The sequence below is a fragment of the Bidens hawaiensis genome, unplaced genomic scaffold (genome assembly GCF_021521415.1).
Source record: "Bidens hawaiensis isolate Kalapana, Puna unplaced genomic scaffold, B.hawaiensis_p1.1 tig00030576_1, whole genome shotgun sequence".
NCBI lineage: Eukaryota > Viridiplantae > Streptophyta > Magnoliopsida > Asterales > Asteraceae > Bidens > Bidens hawaiensis.
This window is the reverse complement of record NW_027495109.1, coordinates 179,211-194,649: the sequence shown is the minus strand read 5'-3', so window position 1 is coordinate 194,649 and position 15,439 is coordinate 179,211. Positions and strand designations below refer to the sequence as shown.

At 35.2% G+C, this 15,439-nt stretch overlaps 1 protein-coding gene and 1 pseudogene across 2 annotated transcripts; both read left to right on the top strand.

Moving 5' to 3' along the window:
• The first annotated feature begins 5,209 nt into the window (after window positions 1–5,209).
• Window positions 5,210–7,933, top strand: LOC143580743 (putative amino acid permease 7; annotated as a pseudogene). Its single transcript, XR_013143712.1, has 6 exons — window positions 5,210–5,353; window positions 6,290–6,529; window positions 6,611–6,704; window positions 7,128–7,342; window positions 7,438–7,571; window positions 7,654–7,933. The product of XR_013143712.1 is annotated as a putative amino acid permease 7 (transcript).
• Window positions 7,934–9,467: 1,534 nt separating this feature from the next.
• LOC143580739 (putative amino acid permease 7) lies at window positions 9,468–14,633 on the top strand. The gene is made up of 6 exons (XM_077063686.1): window positions 9,468–10,067; window positions 10,149–10,242; window positions 10,666–10,880; window positions 10,976–11,109; window positions 11,192–11,419; window positions 14,120–14,633. The coding sequence occupies exons 1-6, from the start codon at window positions 10,028–10,030 to the stop codon at window positions 14,519–14,521; spliced, it is 1,113 nt and encodes a 370-aa protein (XP_076919801.1). The 5' UTR covers window positions 9,468–10,027; the 3' UTR covers window positions 14,522–14,633.
• The last annotated feature ends 806 nt before the right edge of the window (window positions 14,634–15,439 follow it).

Sequence of the window (15,439 nt, the reverse complement as noted above, 5' to 3'; positions counted from 1 at the left end):
CATTTGATAAAACATTCAACATATTAAAGTGGCAATTAATAAAACAAATTTTGAAGTATACCTCATTATTCGGCTTTGCATTTCCCATTTCTCGTCAATTAGATGTGCGGTAATTGACATGAAACCTTTCTTTTGATTACCTGATGTCCACATATCCGTGGTAATTGCAATCCGGCTTTGATTTTTCTCCAAGATCCTTTAATAAATCAAAGATATAAATTAAAAGGCAATTAAGTAATAACTAATTATATTAAAACCAAATAATTAATGAAACATACCCCATTGTCTTTTCTTTTTGAAAGTCATAAATCTTCAAAATATCACTCTTTAAGGTATTTCGTGATGGAACCTTAAATAAAGGTTGTAGTCCGGTCACAAACTTTCTAAATTTATGATGTTCAACAATCACAAGAGGATATTCATGAACAATAACCATCTCGGCTAGATCTTTCCTTGACTTGTCGGGATCAAAGTTTAAACAAGTTAGATTTGTTTGTCCGTCGGTTGTTTTTTGTCCCATCCCCAATACTTGTTGACGTATATCTCCTTGGTTTCGTTTTGGACAAAATTTGTTATAATGATCAAGTAAGTGGCTTGTTCCATTCTCACTCTTAGCTCCTAATTTTCTCTTGCAATAGTGGCACTCCGCCTTGTCTACACCATTGATCGTCATCTTCTCGAAGTGGTTCCATACAATTGACGTAAGTTTTCGCTTCCTAGAACCCATGTTGCTATCATCATTTTGGGTTGGGGTTTGGGTTTGCTCTCCTGTGGTTGTGTGTGATGGACCTTCATTGCTTGTATTTGGTGAAGATTGGTTCATACAGTTATTGCTATCGGCTTGTGAGTTATCACCCGGAGATGTTTGTGGTTGTTGTGTGTGTCCTTCCATAAATCCTACGAATAATTATGAAAATGAAAATGTTCTTAGCATCGGATATGCTACAAAAACATCCAAGTAACTACAAACTTTAATACCCAAACAATAGTTCATGAGTAAACATTTATCATGATGGATATTGCAATAAATAAAAACAGCTGCAAACTACTACTCAATGGAAAACTAAAAACAAAATCTAATGTTTCATTACATTAATGGTGACTTCAAATGAAGAACGATATCAAAAATCACCCAACTAAATTGCATAGTTTAGCGCACATACATGAGCAGACAGGAATAAACAAGCATAAATAAAACCAAACAGAAATGAGCAAACGTCAACAAACTAAACTCCAGCATTGTTCACTGAACCTTCAGTTCATTCACAGGCCTAAGTATACACAGCTACAAAATGCGAACAAACTGAACTATATCTAAACCATCACTTAATAAATCATTCTCACAATCTCACTTCAAATTTTCATTTAAAAAAAAACAAAAACTCTCGTCACATGAACACAACTACACTAAATCAAACAAACAAACAAGCCGCACTATCCTCCAAATAAACCCTAACAACACCACCATATCCACAAACTCATACATTCCTACTGATTCCACAACGAAAACAAAACTTAGGTAACAAGTGCCACTGTATACAAGCAAGCAAGCGTTTGCAATATACAAAGCCTAACAACTATATAATAATAATAATAATCCAAACTCATACACAAGTCGTGTACATTCCTACTAATTTCACAACGAAAACATAACTTAGGTCACAACTAACAAAATCAAAAGAATAATAATAATAATAATAACACATTAGAAAAGCATATCACGTACACAATATCACATTCACAAACTGATTTTATGATAAGAATATCGCATATCACGTACACAATATCAGAATGGGGAACGCCGGAACGGGCTGTGCAGAATGGCGATTGGCGAGTCGGGCGGGAGGTTGTTCTAGGGTTAGGGTAAATGGCCAAATGGATTGGGAAAGTAGGAAAAAGGTTTTAATTTTTAAACGGGTATATTGGGAAAATAAATAATAAATAATATATTATATATAAATATAAAAATTATATTTAATTAAACGGGTTTTAAACGGGTATACGGGGCGGGTATACGGGGCGGGTACAGGCTATACCATACCCGCCCCGAACCCGATTAACTTAAACGGGGAAAACCCGAACCCGGACCCGTCCCCGATTAAGTGTCCCCGAACCCGCCCCGTTCGGGGCGGGTTTCGGTTTTCCCCATCGGGTTTGGGTTTTTTTTGCCATCCCTAGCCATATATGTTTGAAAAAGAGATGGATAACATGGTAATTTTACATTAAATGGGAATATATGTAATTAAAGATTTATGGTTGGATATATATGTAATTCACCAGGTTCGTAAGGGGATATATGTAATTCCCCTTATTTTAAAAGTGGTTGTAAATTGTTATTGACACAATGTTTGATTGAATAAACTAAAAACAACCACAAATCCCTTCAACAACATACAAAACTTTCACTTAACAACAAACTTCGTCCTAATTAAGAGGAATAATAACTTAGTGTTTCTAATTGTTAGATGAAACGAAAGATTTGATCAAGAATGCGAGAAAATAGTTTCTCAAACTGGTTTATTATCATTATAGCGTCGCTTTCAAGTGACGGCTTCCAATTATTACCCATTTTAAAATATAAAAAAGAAATAAATCTACAAAACTTCATAATACAAAAATTTATGTATAAAATATTAAAAACGTATACATTATTAATAAAAAATAAATTTTTAAAAAACTTAGTTTTTACATATGACCATAAAAGTTTCATTAATATAATTCATAAACTAATATAACTTCTATTATATTTGATAAGAATAAAAACAAATTAACAAATTAAATGTTCTTTTAAAACTACAAATCTATAAATACAACAAATACATACAAAATAATAAGAAAATCACAAAAATTAAACATCATGCTAGAAAAAATATAATAATTTAATAATTCACCCAAAAATGAAATAATAACACATGACGTACCCATTTCAGATAGACATGGAACTATAATTGGCATATAGAAATTCAAATACATCATTTATTAAAAGCTCAATTCACTATCAGCACAACATACATATTTTAAACAATAAAAAACAAAATGTTGGGCTACATTAATTGACAGACACATGAGAGCCCATTTTTGGTGATCCATTAAACAACATATACGTTCTACATCACCAAAGAACCGTAAAAACTCAATACAAACGAAAATAACACAAACCATATGACTTATCTTTATGCATACACGCATATTATGACGAAAATTCGCATCTTAAATAACAAAATGTTGGGTCGCTTTAACTACTAGACCAATGAGACCCATTTGAGATATAAACAAAAAAAAAACAAAACAAAACAAACCATACTTTAACTACAGCTAATAAATATAACATATTTTGTAAGTTCATGTAACCTTTAAGAGTAATACCTAACCACATCCTACATGAAAAGTATGCATAAACAATAATTAAAAAAAAAACTAAAAATAACCCGCGTAACACGCGAGCTATGACTTTCATAATGCTCATGTGAAAGCCTCGTAGCTCTAATACCTATTTTATTCTTTACTTACTCATCTAACAATAATTAAAATATGAGTTTCATATAATTTGGTTTTGTCTATAAAACATAAAACATGATGTTACAATGTAAAGGACTAAAAACGAGACATTTTTTCATATAAAGGACAACGAGTGAAACTAAACTTTTTAAAGGACCCGATCCATAATTTGATAATGTTTAAAGAACAAAATTTGTATTTCTGTCTATTAAAAAAAGAAGATAATCAACCCCCCACCCCACCCCCACCCCACCACCACCACCACCAAGCAATAATATATGAACAGGTGCATATGATTGCGTTTAATCGATTAAGGGTATTTGCGTCTATTTATGCATGCAAGTTTATGTTACACATAGATACACCGCCTAAAATGTTATGATCACACACTGTTAATGTTTATGTGTAATCAAAACGTACATAAGACCTTGACACACACCTGAAGTATTAAGTTAGATATAATGTAAATTGTATACCTACCTTTTTTTAAATGACGACTTTCTTGTATTTAGGCTACCGTATTCTCAAAATTTAATAGTCCCATTACCTCACTGTGGACAAACAATGTTGTCTTAACCGGACTCACGCCGGCTTTCAGAGTTTGGCTTGGGCGTTCCCTCGGGAAACTATACCGTTGGCTACCACTTGATAGTTGTTGTGGCACCACAAGAACAAAACTCATTAGCGTAACTAACGATGGGACGAAAACCCAGATGGACTTGGGGTTCAAACTGACAACTTTTGCATAAGACATAGCTCAAATATTTCATTATCAATATCTATCCTAAATGACACAAGTGGAAATTAAATTTGAATTTCCAATTTTCCATTGAAAAATCCAAGCCACTGCCACCACTTGGCTGCATTAATAATATAATAATTGTACAGCTAACTTTTTTTTCGAACGGTGACTTTCACAGTTAAGCTATCTCACTGCGCGAACACGTCGCGCCCCACCACCCCACTCAGGCCAACTATGTTGACATGATCGGGATCCACGCTGGCATCTGAGTTTGGCTTGGCGTTCCCGGTAAAACCCAGTTGGCTCACCCCGCCCGAAGGCACGACAAGTTTTAATGCTTTGGTAAAATCCGGTCGAAATTGGATTCGAACCCGGGTAATCCATCATGTTCCTGGCTATTGGGGCAAGCTCCGCTTGTTAATTGTACACCTACCTATATGGCGTATTACATTTTTTATATATATTATTATTGTTATTATTATATATTATTATTATTTTTGAACGGCCAACTAAGTAACGCTGGGTACCCCGTACGCAGCCCCCATTGGGTAAAGGTAGCCCGAGCCGGCCACTAGTCCGGACGGACGGAGCCCCTAGCGGTCTACCTGTTGAGGGATTCACCGGATAAAACCCGACCCCCACGCCCGCCAAACGGCACGACAGCGAGGAGCCGGTAAAACCGGGTGAGATCAGGACTCGAACCCTGACTCATCCCTCATATCTCCTATATAAGTTGGTGGTAGTGAGGTTTAATCCCCCTACCTCTCATTTGTAAAGTGAGTGCTATACCATTGAAGTCATAACCAACTTATATATTATTATTATTATTATTATTATTATTATTATTTTATGTGCATTTAATTCTGTTATAAAAACATCATGCATTTGTTGAATAACGAATTGCATTCCGAAAAAGGCGGAACCAACGAAAACAACCTGCAACAAAATATCTTCACAAGCAAACACAAAACCAGAAGATATTATTATTATTATTACTGATCCAATCAGCGAAGAGTAAAATGGTTGGTGGAGGAGACTGTGACCATGAATATGAAGATGAAGAACAGAAGACGCCATTGCTGAAGCAGCACAACTCACCTCATCAAAACACTGGTTAGTTTCATCATCTGTAGCTCCATCTCTAATTAATATATGAAACTATCATTCAATTTCACACTAAAATTCAACCAATTACCGATCAATATCTGATCCGATTCCTTAGGTCATTTCCGGTGTTGACTTTGATAACTTACTAATTATATTAAAAACAAAACAAAATGATCTGGTAATTAATATTTGGTATGTAATTACAGATTCTGTGTTTCGAATATCAGAATTACGATTTTATATTGTTAACCACTCCGGTTTCTCTATATTTTTATGATGCCTGAATACAATGGAGCCTATATTATTTATACAAGGTTGGTTACAAATACGACTTATTATACTACTAGACTAATTACAATTTGTTATCCGTCAACCAGTGGCGAAGCTTGGACTTAGGCACCGGGGGGCCGAGCTCAAAATGTATACAAAATTTCACAAACGAGGGGGGGGGGGGGGGGGCGGGCTCAAATTTTCGACCCAAAAAGGCTAAACTTACACTACGTATAAAAATTTTCGGCCGAAACGGGTAAATTTACACTGCTACACACAAAAACAGGGGGGGCGGGGCCACCCCGGGCCCCAATGAAGCTTCGCCAATGCCGTCAACCTCCTGCTTCGACTGCAAGGACATTTTAGGAATATAAGAATTATTATGTGTATCGAAATTCAATTAGTCTAGGATAGCATAAGTTGTATTTGTAACCCTGTAAATATAGGCTCCATTGCGAATAATCGATTAACATTCTTCTAGTTTGATTAGTTTCCATTTGTTTTGTTGATTAGGAATTAAGAATTATTATGTATAATAAATTGTAATTAGTCTAGTAGTATAACTCGTATTTGTAACGCTATAGATATAGGCTCCATTGTGGATACTAAATTAATCGAATTCAGCCATATTCTTCTAGTTTAATCTGTTTCCATTTGTGTTGTTGATTGAAGGAACCGTATGGACAGCACTAGCACATATTATTACAGGAGTAATAGGATCAGGTGTTTTATCACTCACTTGGAGCATAGCACAGCTCGGATGGATCGGTGGCCCGTTAGCTCTGTTACTCTTTGCATTTTTTACTCTTGTTTCTGCATACTTTATCAGTGACGTTCATCTTTATTTGAACCCTAACAATGGCACCACCACTATGAACCGCTCATATTTGCAGGCGGTTCACACCATTTTAGGTCAGGTTTTGTTGTTTCAACTTCAAATTCATAAGCAAATGACTTGCATTTCGCTTATTTGTTATGCACTTTTGATTGCAGGATATAAGAATGGATTGGTGTGTGGATGCTTGGTGTATTTCAGTGTATTTAAAACAGGAGTTGTGTATACAATCACATCATCAATTAGCATGAGGTATTTTAATTTACATTGTTTTAACTAACTGCAAATCTTTAAATCTTTACTTTTATGATAGTTAAAATGAAAACAATGTAAATATATCATATTTATAAAACACATCTGGTACTATATAACACGTCACGCATAAAAAGAAAAATTACCAGTGGCACGTTACACACATGCTTCCTTTGAAAGAACTTTGAGTAAACTTTATAAAGTTATGTGACCGCATAGTTAAGTCGACAAGCAAGATTGAAAGGGGTTCAATATTACCTATTAAATCGATACCTGCTTCAAAACCGGACTCAAAATTGTTGACTTTTAACGGTTTCTTGACTACAACATTGATATTTTGGATTCAGAATTTATTGTTACACTGATTTGGGGAAGTCTTGATTACAACATTAATCATTTTTGGATCTTTTGACTGGATGACAGAGCAATCAGGCAATCAAATTGTTACCATGAAGAAGGTCATGATGCAGCTTGTGAATTTGATGATAAATATTACATGCTTCTGTTTGGAGTTATTCAAATTTTCACTTCTCAAATACCCAACATTTTTCATACAAAATGGCTCTCAATTATTTCTGCAATTATGTCATTCACCTATTCTTTTATTGGAATGGGCCTTGGATTAGCCCAAACAATAGGTAAAAATCTATATCTTCAACATAATGATGCGCTGTACGCGAACAATATTAATGTGACTACAGATCAATTTTGCTTGTTGAAAATGAAATTGCAGGAAAAGGGAAAATTGAAGGTAGCATTAGTGGAATCTCAACTACTAATCCCACACAAAAAATATGGTTATCTGCTCAAGCCCTTGGAGATATTGCCTTTTCATATACATTTTCATTAATCCTTCTTGAAATACAGGTATAACATGATATCTCCAAACTTCTAAATAATTTCTAACAAATCTTATATTATATATTTATGGGATGTTTGTGACATGTAGAGCACTTTGAAGTCACCTCCATCTCAAAAAGTTACCATGAAGAAGGCTTCCACCATTGCAGTCTTTACAACTACTATATTCTACCTGTGTTGTGGTGCTTCCGGTTATGCTGCATTTGGAGATTTGACTCCCGGGAATCTGTTGACTGGGTTCGGGTTTTATGAACCATATTGGCTCGTCGACTTTGGGAATTGCGTGCATTGCTCTCCATTTAGTTGGAGGGTATCAGGTATCACGTGGCCTTGGCATACTAGTAATATTATAAATAAACTAAACCATATTGGCCGGTTGTGTAACAAAGATGCAATCTGATCTATTTACTTTGAATGTGTTGTTTTGGGTTATTATCTAGGGATGTAAACGAGCCAGCCCGTTCATGAGCTAGATTTGTCGATGTTACCCGTACCAGACCTGACCTGACCTGATTTTACCTGTACCCAATTAGCCGGACCTGAACAGACCCATTACCTAATGATGTGCGAAAATATATATATAAATAAAACACAAGTCGCAACTAAGCTTTAAAAACCAAACAATCTATCCTAGTTCACACAAACGGCAAGTGTACCGATCGCGTATAGCACAGATGAGGAAAGTCCGGATATCGAACTCGAAGACACGTGAAAACGTTTATAATTACTAAACTCTAACCAAGACTCACCAAAATATTTAATTGATTTTTTTTTAGATTTAATTTAACTACTTAACTTAACTAAATGAAAACTTTTAACAAAACTTCGGAAACTTTGACTGCAGTGATAAAAACGTCTACCTAGGTAAGAATCATATTGAAGGAGATGCAAGACAATGGATTGAAAACTCTCACGACACCGGTTCTAAAGGATGACACAACTAAGGTTCGCTCAAGAAGATCAGATCACCTCTCGGTCTCACTAACAAACTCTAACTTATCTTAGTTGATTTTAAGAACAAACCGGGAAAACAAATTATTAACGTGTTCTAATACCGACTCACCTCTCGGTCTCACCGACACACTAGCCTAATGGAAACGAATGCTACGCAACCAAGGATAGAGGAACAATTCAACTTAACTTAAACTAGACCAACTAATCGCTCAAACACCCAAACCCGACAAAAACAAAACCCGCTCTCGCGCGATCTTAATTCTAACAAGTAAAAGTAATGAGACGAGTTTACTTCTTATCACCTCTCGGTCTCTAAGAAGGTGTTTCACAACTGATTTTATTCAATTAATTTACCCACTTATCCCTACGGTTGTACACCCCGCAAACAAACCCTAAACACAAAGTAAAGAGCCTTAAACATGCAACAACTAATCAAAACCGATTCAATTAATTAAAGCACGAGGTTATTAGGTATAATCAAACAAAACACAGCCACCAAACACAATCTAATTTACTATTAAATCAAACTTTACATTAACAATTTAAGCCATGATCATTAACAATCCATATTACTAGTCAAAACCTAACAATATTCATCAAACCTAGGTAGAACAAACAAGATTAGCTACTCATTAATTTTGGACAACAGCATACAATTGATTTAAACATCATAAACATCAACATAAACATAATAAAACTCATTCAAGATTCAAGAACAATCAAACACAAGTCAATCTCTAAGTTACTTGCAAAACAGTCCAACATAAAAGATTAACCAAACTAGTTATGAAACTTGAACAAAAGACAAAGGCTGGGGGGGGGGGGCGGGCTCAAATTTTCGACCCAAAAAGGCTAAACTTACACTACGTATAAAAATTTTCGGCCGAAACGGGTAAATTTACACTGCTACACACAAAAACAGGGGGGGCGGGGCCACCCCGGGCCCCAATGAAGCTTCGCCAATGCCGTCAACCTCCTGCTTCGACTGCAAGGACATTTTAGGAATATAAGAATTATTATGTGTATCGAAATTCAATTAGTCTAGGATAGCATAAGTTGTATTTGTAACCCTGTAAATATAGGCTCCATTGCGAATAATCGATTAACATTCTTCTAGTTTGATTAGTTTCCATTTGTTTTGTTGATTAGGAATTAAGAATTATTATGTATAATAAATTGTAATTAGTCTAGTAGTATAACTCGTATTTGTAACGCTATAGATATAGGCTCCATTGTGGATACTAAATTAATCGAATTCAGCCATATTCTTCTAGTTTAATCTGTTTCCATTTGTGTTGTTGATTGAAGGAACCGTATGGACAGCACTAGCACATATTATTACAGGAGTAATAGGATCAGGTGTTTTATCACTCACTTGGAGCATAGCACAGCTCGGATGGATCGGTGGCCCGTTAGCTCTGTTACTCTTTGCATTTTTTACTCTTGTTTCTGCATACTTTATCAGTGACGTTCATCTTTATTTGAACCCTAACAATGGCACCACCACTATGAACCGCTCATATTTGCAGGCGGTTCACACCATTTTAGGTCAGGTTTTGTTGTTTCAACTTCAAATTCATAAGCAAATGACTTGCATTTCGCTTATTTGTTATGCACTTTTGATTGCAGGATATAAGAATGGATTGGTGTGTGGATGCTTGGTGTATTTCAGTGTATTTAAAACAGGAGTTGTGTATACAATCACATCATCAATTAGCATGAGGTATTTTAATTTACATTGTTTTAACTAACTGCAAATCTTTAAATCTTTACTTTTATGATAGTTAAAATGAAAACAATGTAAATATATCATATTTATAAAACACATCTGGTACTATATAACACGTCACGCATAAAAAGAAAAATTACCAGTGGCACGTTACACACATGCTTCCTTTGAAAGAACTTTGAGTAAACTTTATAAAGTTATGTGACCGCATAGTTAAGTCGACAAGCAAGATTGAAAGGGGTTCAATATTACCTATTAAATCGATACCTGCTTCAAAACCGGACTCAAAATTGTTGACTTTTAACGGTTTCTTGACTACAACATTGATATTTTGGATTCAGAATTTATTGTTACACTGATTTGGGGAAGTCTTGATTACAACATTAATCATTTTTGGATCTTTTGACTGGATGACAGAGCAATCAGGCAATCAAATTGTTACCATGAAGAAGGTCATGATGCAGCTTGTGAATTTGATGATAAATATTACATGCTTCTGTTTGGAGTTATTCAAATTTTCACTTCTCAAATACCCAACATTTTTCATACAAAATGGCTCTCAATTATTTCTGCAATTATGTCATTCACCTATTCTTTTATTGGAATGGGCCTTGGATTAGCCCAAACAATAGGTAAAAATCTATATCTTCAACATAATGATGCGCTGTACGCGAACAATATTAATGTGACTACAGATCAATTTTGCTTGTTGAAAATGAAATTGCAGGAAAAGGGAAAATTGAAGGTAGCATTAGTGGAATCTCAACTACTAATCCCACACAAAAAATATGGTTATCTGCTCAAGCCCTTGGAGATATTGCCTTTTCATATACATTTTCATTAATCCTTCTTGAAATACAGGTATAACATGATATCTCCAAACTTCTAAATAATTTCTAACAAATCTTATATTATATATTTATGGGATGTTTGTGACATGTAGAGCACTTTGAAGTCACCTCCATCTCAAAAAGTTACCATGAAGAAGGCTTCCACCATTGCAGTCTTTACAACTACTATATTCTACCTGTGTTGTGGTGCTTCCGGTTATGCTGCATTTGGAGATTTGACTCCCGGGAATCTGTTGACTGGGTTCGGGTTTTATGAACCATATTGGCTCGTCGACTTTGGGAATGCGTGCATTGCTCTCCATTTAGTTGGAGGGTATCAGGTATCACGTGGCCTTGGCATACTAGTAATATTATAAATAACTAAACCATATTGGCCGGTTGTGTAACAAAGATGCAATCTGATCTATTTACTTTGAATGTGTTGTTTTGGGTTATTATCTAGGGATGTAAACGAGCCAGCCCGTTCATGAGCTAGATTTGTCGATGTTACCCGTACCAGACCTGACCTGACCTGATTTTACCTGTACCCAATTAGCCGGACCTGAACAGACCCATTACCTAATGATGTGCGAAAATATATATATAAATAAAACACAAGTCGCAACTAAGCTTTAAAAACCAAACAATCTATCCTAGTTCACACAAACGGCAAGTGTACCGATCGCGTATAGCACAGATGAGGAAAGTCCGGATATCGAACTCGAAGACACGTGAAAACGTTTATAATTACTAAACTCTAACCAAGACTCACCAAAATATTTAATTGATTTTTTTTTAGATTTAATTTAACTACTTAACTTAACTAAATGAAAACTTTTAACAAAACTTCGGAAACTTTGACTGCAGTGATAAAAACGTCTACCTAGGTAAGAATCATATTGAAGGAGATGCAAGACAATGGATTGAAAACTCTCACGACACCGGTTCTAAAGGATGACACAACTAAGGTTCGCTCAAGAAGATCAGATCACCTCTCGGTCTCACTAACAAACTCTAACTTATCTTAGTTGATTTTAAGAACAAACCGGGAAAACAAATTATTAACGTGTTCTAATACCGACTCACCTCTCGGTCTCACCGACACACTAGCCTAATGGAAACGAATGCTACGCAACCAAGGATAGAGGAACAATTCAACTTAACTTAAACTAGACCAACTAATCGCTCAAACACCCAAACCCGACAAAAACAAAACCCGCTCTCGCGCGATCTTAATTCTAACAAGTAAAAGTAATGAGACGAGTTTACTTCTTATCACCTCTCGGTCTCTAAGAAGGTGTTTCACAACTGATTTTATTCAATTAATTTACCCACTTATCCCTACGGTTGTACACCCCGCAAACAAACCCTAAACACAAAGTAAAGAGCCTTAAACATGCAACAACTAATCAAAACCGATTCAATTAATTAAAGCACGAGGTTATTAGGTATAATCAAACAAAACACAGCCACCAAACACAATCTAATTTACTATTAAATCAAACTTTACATTAACAATTTAAGCCATGATCATTAACAATCCATATTACTAGTCAAAACCTAACAATATTCATCAAACCTAGGTAGAACAAACAAGATTAGCTACTCATTAATTTTGGACAACAGCATACAATTGATTTAAACATCATAAACATCAACATAAACATAATAAAACTCATTCAAGATTCAAGAACAATCAAACACAAGTCAATCTCTAAGTTACTTGCAAAACAGTCCAACATAAAAGATTAACCAAACTAGTTATGAAACTTGAACAAAAGACAAAGTTTATGAATGTTTACTATCAATTTGGGCTGAGTTTTTATGATGAAAATACCCCGAGCTGCTGTACCAAGACTCCCTCGATGATCTCCTTATTATCTTGGCTCAACAAAGCTTGAAAAATATTTTCTTCCTTGTGTGAAACTGCCGATCGGAATTTGTTGTAGGAATTAGAGTATTAATATTTTTTTTGTTATTGTTGCTAGCTGCCCACGTGAGTTTTGCCCAGCCAAAGAAACCAAATAATGGTTTGTCTCCTTAAAAGAAACACTAGACAAACCAACCACAACCTAGCCGACCACCAAGACTAAACAAACTTTTTTTTTTTGCCAACTCCGATCGGAACAGGTATTGAGGTGCTTAGGGTTCTTATTTTTTCTTTTGATTAATATAATAATGCATGTAAGGCTTTGAACTTGTGGGCTTGAGTCGGGCCTTGAGTTGTAGTATTAAAATTTGATCAAATGAGCCCCTAAAGTCTTCAAACTTAACTCTTTTTTTCGCCATCTTTCATAAATCTACAATTAACATTTAAACTTTGTAAATTATTGCACTTAACTCCCAATACTTTCATAAAATAAACAATTAAGCATAAAAACCATGATAAAATCATAAGGAAAGTAAGTGTGTTTTACTACACATCACCCAAAAGTCGATTGTTATTAAGTTGGGTATGGACCTTTAAACATTAAAACCACATGTAACCTGAAACCAGAAGAACCTGATACATGGACCTTTAAACATTAAAACCACAAATAACATTAACTTTCCAAATAGTATGAGGGCCCGGCTATGTTATGTCGTATCGTGAGCTACTCAAGATCAGCTAGCTAAAAGCTCGAGTTGAACCGAGCTTAAATAAGCTCAAGCCTAAGCTTCATTTATCGAGCTCGAGAAGGCTCACGAGGCTAAAAGAGCTTTATGTATATATATATACTTTTTAATTTATGTTAGTTATTTATTTAAGAAACTATTATTATTAAATAAGTTAGTAAATAAATAATAAACGAGCTGAGCCCACATACAAGCTTGAGCTTGAAAACTATTCGCAAGCCGAGCTCGAGCTTAACAAGCTCTGGCTGGGCTCGTTTACACCCGTATCATTATATTAGCAAAAAGAAGTTGAACGTGTTAAGCTAAGACATTTAACTAAAAAGCATGTGTATAAAACCTCAAAAGTAGCTTTGATTTGATCAAATAACAACATATTAAAGCTGTTACTTATAGTAATCTTTATGAATTATGTTTTGTGTTGCCAGATATACAGTCAGACACTGTTTGCAATAGTGGAAAGATGGTATGCAGAAAAATTCCCAGAAAGCACGTTCGCAAAAGACACTCGAAGCATGAAGGTGTCGTTACTGCCCGAGTTTAGACTAAATCCGCTTAGGTTATGTTTTAGAACAGCATATGTGGTTTTGACAGTGGCAGTTGGGATGTTATTCCCTTACTTCAATGAAGTTGTGGCGTTTGCTGGATCAGTGATATTTTGGCCCTTGACCAATTACTTCCCTGTGGAGATGTACTTTGTGCAGAAGAAAGTTGTACCTTGGTCCGGAAAATGGATTGTACTTCGTATATACACCATTTTTTGCCTGTTTGTAATCATTTTTACTTTGGCTGGTTCCATTGAAGGACTCATTGCCAAAAGATTTGCCTAGTAAATCATTGTTTCTCTTGTGTCAATAGTTTTGTGTAATAATTTTCTAGGGTGCAGTAGGGCATGCTTTCTTTGTTTGTAAACCATTTTGTCAATTCTAAAATGTAAATTATTCTAGTTTATGTCATTTTCTTTTTTAACTTTTTATGTCTCATGATGCATTTGAATGAATATGAAAGTTACTCAAAATGGTTATTATACTTTAATGGTTTCATGAAACACAAAGTAGAACTTTGATAAATTTCACACAGTATATCGTGTTCACGTGTTGTGTTGTGTTGTGTTTCGGGACAACTTATTAAATTTTTATTCGCAAAACTTGTGGCAATGATGGAGGTATCATCATTGTCATTGGAAAACAAATTCGACATTTGGATTTGTAGAAGACAAATGGAGAACTAGAAAAGGTCGAGCAAAGATGGCGTCAAATGAAGCTTCTAAGAATTAGCTTTGATGAGGATACTAAAGTTTGTTGGCTTTATTTTCAAGGCAATCCAATCAATGATGATTGTAACCGGCAAAACATAGCACCGATTTGGCTCGTCGGAGTGAGAGGGTCTCTTCTCTGATGTGAGAATAAGCGACTGGGTTTGAGAGAGTAAGATGAATGTAAAGGATTTAATGAGTATATTATGAATACCTCATTCCAGTTGTCATGCAAGTGTTCTTATACCTTTTGTGTTATGCCAAACCATTTGTGGTCTCACTTCCGGACTAGTCACTATCATAGTTTGTTGTGAATGGTTCCATTGAAGAATATTTACTACACATATCGTTAGCATCTGGGACCAAGGTTATAAAAGTCGTTTGGCGGACCCTAGGCGGTCGACTGGGGAGTCGGGTGTACTCGGAAATGGTAAATATAAAGATTATTAACTTTTGGATACTATATATATGTCAAATATCATAAGTTTTGCTA

Coding starts and splice junctions, on each gene's coding strand:
- LOC143580739 (XM_077063686.1), top strand. CDS start 10,028: ATGAACCGCTCATATTTGCAGGCGGTTCACACCATTTTAG. Junction 10,881..10,975: donor TGGATTAGCCCAAACAATAG/GTAAAAATCTAT, acceptor ATGAAATTGCAG/GAAAAGGGAAAATTGAAGGT. Junction 11,420..14,119: donor ATTTAGTTGGAGGGTATCAG/GTATCACGTGGC, acceptor TTGTGTTGCCAG/ATATACAGTCAGACACTGTT.